The sequence below is a fragment of the Quercus lobata genome, chromosome 11 (genome assembly GCF_001633185.2).
Source record: "Quercus lobata isolate SW786 chromosome 11, ValleyOak3.0 Primary Assembly, whole genome shotgun sequence".
Lineage (NCBI taxonomy): Eukaryota > Viridiplantae > Streptophyta > Magnoliopsida > Fagales > Fagaceae > Quercus > Quercus lobata.
In genome coordinates, this window is record NC_044914.1 from 22,976,444 (window position 1) to 22,986,088 (window position 9,645).

A 9,645-nucleotide genomic window follows, 5' to 3' on the forward strand; every position below is an offset into this window, starting at 1 on the left:
AAAAATTTTATTTATACCTAACTATTGATCTTTCCCCGTTAAGAATGAAAAAATCAAGACCACCCCACTATCCAAATTGTCATGTTGATATAATTAGGCAATGAAAATGGTAATAAAACCACCCCACCATCAAAATTTTCATGTTGATAAGAGCAACCACATCAGTGGTAGTAAAGTTTTGCAAAATACAAAAAATTGCTTAATTTACACATTTTGATAAAAAAAACACCAACATCAGTGGATCTAAAATTGTGCATAAATGCACAAGTGTTACAGTAATCGTGTATATATACACGGTTATTGTAACTCTTCTATATATTATTTTAGTATTAAAAAAAGATGGATTGAAGGATTGATGTGGATATTTTGTAAAAGTGATGGTGGGTGTTTTGTAAAAAAAAAATATAAAAATATTATTTATATAAAATATAGTATATAATAGATGGATTGATATGGGTGTTTTGTAAAAGTGATGATGTAAAATAGAAAAAGTAAATTTTTTGTGTAAAATAGACGAAGTCTTTTAGAAGAGCTGATGCGGTTGCTTAGGCAATGAAAATGGATACAAAACCATCCCACCATCCAACATGTCATTTTTATATCGTTGGGGATATAGTGGTCATTTCAATTTGTTGATATATGTATATATGCTGTACATGAGCCAACATTCCACCAGTTTGACTATACAACACCAAATATATCACCAGCTTCCTTAATCCTTCTCCAAACCAAATGACGCTTCACCAAACCAATTTGTGTGCATCCTCGTCTTTTTGCATATACCTTCATCTGATGATTCATCTCTTTCTCATTTTCCTACTCTGCTTGCAACCCACTATTATTGCCGCTGCTCCAACAAATGAGACTGATCGTTTCGCTTTGCTCAAATTCAAAGAATCTGTGTCTCAAGATCCCTATAACATATTGAGCTCATGGAATGACTCTATGCACTTCTGCAACTGGATAGGAGTCAAATGCGGCCGTCGGCACCAAAGAGTCACAGTCTTAGACCTACAAGGCCACAAGTTACGTGGAACTCTATCACCTTACATCGGCAACCTCAGCTTTCTAAGGTCCATCATCCTCCAGAATAATAGCTTTTATGGCGAAATTCCAAAAAAAATTGGTCATTTGTTCCGACTGCAACAACTCTATCTTTACAATAACACATTGGAAGGGGAAATACCATCCAGCTTGTCCAACTGCTCCAATCTCAGGCTCTTAGATCTTTGGGGGAATAAGCTTAAAGGGAAGATTCCAACAGAGCTAGGCTCTTTGATGAAACTCAAATCACTTCAGCTTGGCAAGAACAACTTGGTAGGAGGGATCCCACCTTCTCTAGGAAATCTTTCTTCACTCACAGATTTCGCTGTAGCGTACAATAATTTGGTGGGAAATATTCCAAATGCCATAGGCCAATTAAATGGCTTGGTAATTTTCACAATTACGTCTAATAAATTGTCAGGTACGATCCCTTCCTCTCTTTACAATGTGTCGTCTCTCCAAATCTTTTCAGTTTCAAAAAACCAACTTAATGGCACTCTTCCAGCCAACATAGGCCTAAATCTTCCAAATCTCCAAACTTTCTATTTTAGTAAAAATGAGTTCAGTGGGACAGTCCCTACTTCATTATTCAATGCAACTCAGCTTCAAGAAATTGATTTAGGTAAAAATAAGTTTTTGGGATCAATTCCAACAAATTTGGGAAATTTGCTAAATCTTTTATATCTTGATTTCAGTGTCAATTATCTAGGAAAGAGCCTCCATTTCTTAACATCGTTGACAAACTGTGGTAGACTTCAAGAATTGGATTTTGCTGTAAACCAATTTGACGGTGTTCTGCCCAATTCTGTATCAAACTTGTCCACCCAGCTCACTAAATTATATCTTGGAAAAAATAAAATATCTGGAACTATTCCTGGATCATTAATAAATCTCATTAACTTAATTGCCTTGGGCTTAAATGAGAATCACTTCACAGGCATCATTCCTACCACTTTTGGGAAGTTTGAGAAGATGCAAGCATTGGGTTTATTTGGAAATAGACTATCGGGAGAAATACCAACCTCCATAGGCAACCTTACTCGGTTGTTTATAATTGACTTACATGATAACGGATTTGAAGGAACCATACCTCCAAGTTTAGTAAACTCCCAAAATTTGCAAATCTTGGACATTTCACAAAATAACCTTAATGGATCCATACCCCAGCAGCTTATAGGTACTTCTTCGTTATCACTATTATACATCTCTTTATCTCACAACTCACTCTCGGGAACACTACCATTTGAAGTAGGTAATCTGAAAAATATCAACGAGATTGATATCTCTAACAATAATTTTTCTGGTGAGATTCCTACATCTATAGGAAATTGTTTGGTCTTGGAATATCTTTACCTGCAAGGGAATTCCTTTCATGGTGCCATACCATCATCTATGGCTTCTTTGAAAGGTCTTCTAGAATTAGATGTTTCACAAAATAACCTATCAGGGCCCATTCCAGAGGGTTTAGAGAAGCTGCTTTTCTTAGAAAAATTGAATCTCTCATTCAATAATTTTGAGGGCAAGGTACCAATTGAAGGGGTTTTCAAAAACATAGGTGCAGTATCATTGGTTGGAAATACTAAACTTTGTGGAGGTATACCAAAATTGCAGTTGCCAAAATGCCCTGTAAATGTTATGAAACCAAGAAAATCCATTGGATTCAAAATAGCAATTGTAATTATTTCTATTGTTCCAATTTTCCTTTTGTTTTCATCTTTTCTTGTTTGGATTAAAAATTCAAAAAAGAAATCACCTTCAATGGTTTCAACATTGGAACTCCTTCCATATGTTTCATACAAAGAACTCTATCACGCAACTAGTGGATTTTCTCCAAGTAATTTAATTGGATCTGGCAATTTTGGCTCTGTATACAAAGGACTTGTTCATCCAGAAGAAAGATCAATTGCTGTAAAGGTCCTTAATCTTCAACAAAAAGGTGCTTCCAAGAGCTTTATGGTTGAATGTAATGTCTTAAGAAATATTCGGCACAGAAATCTTGTTAAGATATTAACATGTTGCTCTAGCATGGATTACAATGGGAATCAATTCAAAGCTCTAGTATTTGAATTCATGACAAATGGAAGCTTAGATTTTTGGCTTCATCAAGGGCTAGACAATGAAAACCAATCAAGGTACTTAAGCCTTCTTCAAAGACTAAATGTTGCAATTGATGTGGCTTCTGCAATAGATTATCTTCACAACCATTCTACGCAAACAATCATTCATTGTGATTTAAAACCAAGCAATGTTCTTCTAGACAATGACATGGTTGCTCATGTAAGCGATTTTGGTTTAGCAAAGCTCCTCCCAATCATCAATGATTCTTTTGAAAAGCAAACTAGTACAATTGGGATAAAGGGATCAATTGGTTACATTGCTCCAGGTAACTTCTTTTGAATTCTTCTAGTTAAACCCTCAAAACATCTTTACATTTATTAAATTATTTTATTTTAGGAAATTACCTTACTATCAAGAGGGGATACACAAATTCTCTCTCTTCTTGCACACATAGAAGCGCACATAGCCACCCAATTTACAATTTTATTTTAATTGAAGAATTTAAAGGAAACAAAAGCAGCTTCTCAAAAAAAAAAAAAAAAAAAAAAGTAAACAAAAGCACCAAGCATGTTTTAAGCCTTGATAATTTTGATTAGTTGAGACATTGCTTTCTCCATTGACTAAGTATCTTCGTTTTTTAGGCATTTATTTCCCCAACACTATATGTTTGTGATGACTGATGATAGCTTGTCAATTTTTCATAGCAAATATGGTAAATTTGGTCTCAAAACAGTTCTGTGCTATAGTTTTGTGACATTAACTCATGTGTCCTATACTGAAGAAGTTGTCAACAGACATTATAGAAGTAATGGAAACTAATAGAAACCATGATTTTTGTAATGGAAACTGATAGGAACCATGCAGCGGAGGCATTCAAACCTAAGGAGTCCAACTAGTCCAAACCATTAACCACATTTTCCGTGCTACACATAAATCACAAATATTGCCTGCTTGTTATGAGTCTAATGTAGATTGTGATACTGATATGGAAGGAAGTGAATTTTTTTTAAAAATAGATTTGTTTCGCATGAAAAAGTTTACAAAATTTATATAAAACAACCAAAACACCAAAAAATATTTGATAGATATAATCTATGAACATATCGCACATTCGCACTAGAACATTCACATGCGCACAAATTATCAATGCTTCTAACTTGAAAATTTGAATTGATGGATTTTGTCTTCACGTTCCTCTTTAGGTTCAACATTTGTTTTGCTATTTAGAATATACAACCAAATGAAGTTGTACTTGTATTAGATTCCAAATATCATTGTAGGAAACTAAAAATCTTTCCTTACATATCATAATTAAATTACAGAGTATGGCATGGGTGGTGAGGCATCAGTAGAGGCCGACTTGTATAGCTATGGTGTATTACTATTGGAGATGTTCATAGGAAAGAGACCCACTGATAACATGTTTAAAGATGGTCTCAATCTCCACAATTTCGCTAAGATGGCATTGCCTGAAAAACTTGTTCAAATTGTTGATCCAATCCTTCTTCCAAGAGAAGTTCATGAAGCTCCAACAGCAATAGTGGCAGCTAGAAAATATAATAATGGCAATGAAATTCAAGTAGACGTGGGAGCTGAAGGTATTGCAAACTTGTGCCAAATGGATCCCAATTTGCATAAATGCTTAGTATCAATCCTTGAAATTGGACTTGCATGTTCAATGGAGTCACCAAAAGACAGAGTGAAGATGAAGGAAGTTACCAAGGAACTACATTTGATTAAAAGTGCTTTTGTTGATTCTACTATACACAGACGTGAATTTAGGAGAATCCAAGTTTAAGGTACTACTTGATATTTTAAATTTTAATTTGCCTAAATAATAAAATCGTCAATGACAATTACATCCAATCAACAAGGTTTTTTATTTTTATTTTTTATTTTTAAATTTATTGGATGGGTTAATTTTCTAATTTTGATGAATAGCTAGAGAAAAAAAAGTCTTTCTTATCAATTTTATCGATTATTTGATAATTATTAAACTCAGTCTTATTATTTTTATTCCTATTGGTGACGTTATCAATATTGACCCATGCCTTAATATTGATCTTCTTTCTAAGAAAAAAAATTGAGAATTTTCCAATACAAATATTTTCTATATGAATATTTTTTTATATATCTATACTATCATCTCTGAGGAGAGAATTATGGATCTACTAAAATGACTAAAGATCATCTTAAGAGTTATAGATTGGCCATTAAGTTTTACAATCTTTTGTTTCCTATTAATTTTGCATAAATGAAATCATGGTGGATGTCAATTTTATTTTTTATTTTAAATTGTGGACATCTTTTATTATTTTGATAAATGATCTTAATTGTATAAATAGTAATATTTTTCAATTCTCACTAATGATCAAATTTTATACTAAAATTTTTCACACTTTTAGATCCAAAACCATAGGAAAGGTTCATTCATATTCTATTTTTTAAAAATGGTCTCAATCATATGCAATAGTTGTTCTCGTTTCTTTCTTTTTTTATATTTTTTATTTTTTTATGGTTTTTCCTTATAAACTGAGAAATAATGAATATAACTAACTTTGTATTTGGACTGCAGAGCAAGAAACTATCAGAAGAGGTCATTGAAAGTGTGAAACTTCTTTCAAGTTCCCGTTGAGCATATATAGGTGTGCTAGTTCAATCTCCTTTGCCGAAATGTTTGAAATGATTTCCTTATATTTTCTTCTTTGGGATATGGTAGTCCTACTTGTGTATGCATATCGTCACTTTTTGACTGTACAAGCATGTTGAACACTCTACTATAGGTTCTGGTATAGTGTGTATGTATTTTGTTTTCTATTGAAAATCAATCCTACTACAAAAAACCCTTTTGTGTTGGGAATATCAACTATGATGCTTTTATTTGATTGTTTATTAAAGACATAACATGTATCCAAAATTCTTGAAATATTGAGCGGCAAAAAATATTGAGCTTAGTTCTTTATGTGTATTAGTGTAAATTATTCTTTCCAAATTTTTATTTGAATGTGAATGACTGGATATCTTGTTTATCGCTATCCGAGCATATGCTTGTGTTTGTGGCAAAATTGATTTTTGTTAAATTTCACTTTTCTGATGATTAATATCCTAAGATAGTATTGCAGTTGAAAGAAGTGTTAGCATTAATAATCTTCAATAAGCAAGTTGCTCGGTTTATGTTTGTTGTGCTTTTGTATGGACTTGCAAGCTTGAACAACTATAATTCAAGTGCTGTTAGGACCGCCTCCCATAAGATTTAGAAAGGGACCAGTCAGCTTGGTTGATGAGAAATTGATGCCCTTCAATTTTAATTTGTCATTGTGTCCTAGAACTAGAACTAGAAGCATAGTCCCACTGCTTTGTAGAGAAACAGTGAATAAAGCCCCTGGCCAGCATGCTTTTATTATAAACTATTCACATGATACACAGAAAATTTTGATATGAATATATTTTATTGGATAATTATTGAATTAATATATTAGATTGTATATTTTTAAAAGTCAATGTGTTATTTGAAATTACGTTTTATATTATAAGTTTTTTGTGGTGTAACAACTAACAAATTAAATATATTTTGTAGTTGGGTATTATATGTAGTGAGATATGTATGAAAATACAATACAATAACTTTTTTATATAAAAAAAAAAAATTACAGTGGGAGAACTATTAGATCAAGTTCAAATCATGTATACTTTATTTATTACTATACAGATGTACACGAGTCAACACTTATAGGTATATTTTTCTTCAAAACATAGATCCACGTCTCTTTGTTTCACACAATTGAAACTAAGTGAAAAAGTATATAAATATAACTATGCAATAGATCATTATCAATAAATCATATATCATAAAGTGGAAATATAAAATAAAATAAAATGCAATGCAAAGAACAAACTTTATTTCATCATATGAACATATGAACAAATCTTGCAATATATAACTCTTCAAATTCATAAACCACATGATTACTTAGATTTTATAGTAAAATAAGATCAATCCATCCATCGTGACATTGTAGTATAGTCTATATATAATTATATAAAAATCACCTTTTGTTGATCATGTTTCATAAACCAAAAGTACCGTCTATACATCTAATAAAATCTTTAAAGAATAACACATGAGAGTTCTTAATTTGAGAGAGAGAGAGAGAGAGAGAGAGAGAGAGCATAATGATGTTCTAGAGTAAATTATATTTTGTCTTATTCTCTTTTTGGTTTTTTCCTTAAAGATGATCAACTAAACAAAGTAAAAGCTTACCAAGAAAGCTCAAATTAGGTAAAAATTTAATGGTGGAGGTGCCTATTATTTGTAATAGAATGGACAAAATAAAAATTACAAACAGATTTGAGAAAGATGCATAAGACTAAACACATGGGATGCAACAATAACAAAATTACTATACTAAATATTTTTTTTACTTTTTGACACTCTACAAATAAGCACAAAAAAATGTTTGTGGGAGGAAACTTAATCTCGGCCCCAATTAGGTATTGTTTGCTTTGGGATGGGCAAAGTTGACCCTTGCTCCTGTAGGGAATTAACCCGAAATTGCCAACCTGTGAGAGATAAAAAATAGAGAAAACACATGCCAAAGAAAAACAATTACATGCACAAGACAGTATTTATGTGGTTTGTCAATTTGCCTACGTCCACGGAGTTGTAGGGATTTCACTATTATCAGGGAAAAATACAAAGTGCGGTAGTACAGTGTTTCAGTCTCTCAAGAATGACAACAACAAAACCCTAATCACCAAGTTGCGTTTTCTACATCCTATGCACAAGATACACAATGGGCTACAAAATGAGCCAAGCCTCCGCTCCATGGACTAAACCTCAGAAAATCTCCCATTAAAAACCACGCAATATTATTCGGGTTGGGTCAGGTCGTCAACCGGATCAAACAAAACTAGGCTCTACAAAGCCCAACAACTCCCACCCGCACAAATTTGCTTAATCCCACATCGGGTAAGTATTGAATTTCTTATATTTTCTATCAAAAAAAAAAAAAAAAAAAAAAAAGGGAAAGAAACGAAAACAATTTCACTGAGGAAGCTACAAGGACTATGGTGGAATTGAATTTTAGTGTCCATCTTGGGAATCTTGGTATAAATCCGAAGCTAGAAGGACTATGATTTAAAATGTAATTTCACTTTTAGTTTTTATTTAAGTATATATTGAACCACATTATTGGGGCATGCACCTATTACTATATTGCAACCTGATCGTTAACTATTTTATAAAAAAAAAGTCAAATAAATATAGGACATATTATAATTTGTGGAATATATATTGGAACATAAAAAAATATATTAGAAGTTTGGAACACAAAAGATAGTACAAAGTATTTGTATTCGTTAAGTGCTAGTAATTTAAAATGTTCCAACACGTTACCACTTGACCACTTAGTAGCTTAGAAAAGATTTTATGGGTTCCAGTCTTTCAGGCAGTTCAACTGATAAAATCTCTAATAATTACATGGATCTACAACTAGTTAATTTAAAAATGAATGACAAATAAATTAAACTAGAGTTAATCATATAAGACGGCTTTAAGAGAAGAGTTCTCATATGACCATAACAAAATGTTATAGCATTTTTATAGCAAGTGAAGTGTCAATCTACCATAGATCAACATAAAACAAAATAAATTAATTTAGTCCTTAAAGCTAATTTATTCCCTTAAAATTGTTAGGCCAGTTAGTTATTTTTCTCAACTATTTTAGGAACTAAGTTAACTTTAGGAACTAAATTGATTATACAAATTAATGCTGTGACATGTTACCCTGGTGACTTTGCCTTAAAATTGCAAATAAAAAATAGTATATGATATCGTCAATTATAAAAGAGTAGCCAATAGAATAACTTTTTTTTTGTTTTTTGTACTCAAATGGAACAAGACAAACCTTGGCTGGTATGATAGATTGCCAGAATACGAGCTTTTGTTTTTGTTTTGTTTTATGGAACCAACAAAATAAGTTAATAATCCTAAATATTCTATGTAAAAACATTACTTACAAAAGACCAGTGAATATATATATATATATATATATATATAAAATACTGTGACATGTTATCACGTGACTTTGCCTTGGAATATTGGTAAATAGAATAGTATATGATAACCATAAAGTTTAGTCTCAAAGGTGGGATCTATTTAGTTTTATTGATAAAATATCTTATTGTTGAATAAGAAATTTAGGGTTTAATCTCCATTTATACAAAAAAAAAAAAATCCGGATAACAGGTGCCCTCAAGTCATTCGTTTGTTAATGGACTATTTTAATCTTTTTATGCTACTTTTATGAAAAATATAAAAACTTGTAAACAAAAAAAGTTTCTTTTTTCTCTTTTTATATATATATAAAGTTTCTAATACTATTGTATCTTTAAAAACGTGAATGCTATAGGTTTGAAATACTATTGTATTTATTATTAAAAAAATTAGTTCAAAATTATAATTAGCTTTTTTCTTTTAGATTCCTAAGCACTTTGTACCATGGGCAAATTCACTTAGAGCTCAAAGGATTCAAATAAACCCCC

The 9,645-nt window shown here is 31.5% G+C and overlaps 1 protein-coding gene across 1 annotated transcript; it reads left to right on the forward strand.

Moving 5' to 3' along the window:
- The first annotated feature begins 670 nt into the window (after nucleotides 1-670).
- On the forward strand, nucleotides 671-5,985 carry LOC115967666 (putative receptor-like protein kinase At3g47110). The gene is made up of 3 exons (XM_031086806.1): nucleotides 671-3,427; nucleotides 4,425-4,901; nucleotides 5,678-5,985. The coding sequence occupies exons 1-2, from the start codon at nucleotides 733-735 to the stop codon at nucleotides 4,898-4,900; spliced, it is 3,171 nt and encodes a 1,056-aa protein (XP_030942666.1). The 5' UTR covers nucleotides 671-732; the 3' UTR covers nucleotide 4,901; nucleotides 5,678-5,985.
- Nucleotides 5,986-9,645: the final 3,660 nt, after the last annotated feature.

Excerpts from the sequence above, each read along its gene's own strand:
- LOC115967666 (XM_031086806.1), top strand. The coding sequence starts at position 733 with ATGACGCTTCACCAAACCAATTTGTGTGCATCCTCGTCTTTTTGCATA. Across the intron at positions 3,428-4,424 it reads AATTGGTTACATTGCTCCAG|AGTATGGCATGGGTGGTGAG; the intron begins GTAACTTCTTTT and ends ATTAAATTACAG.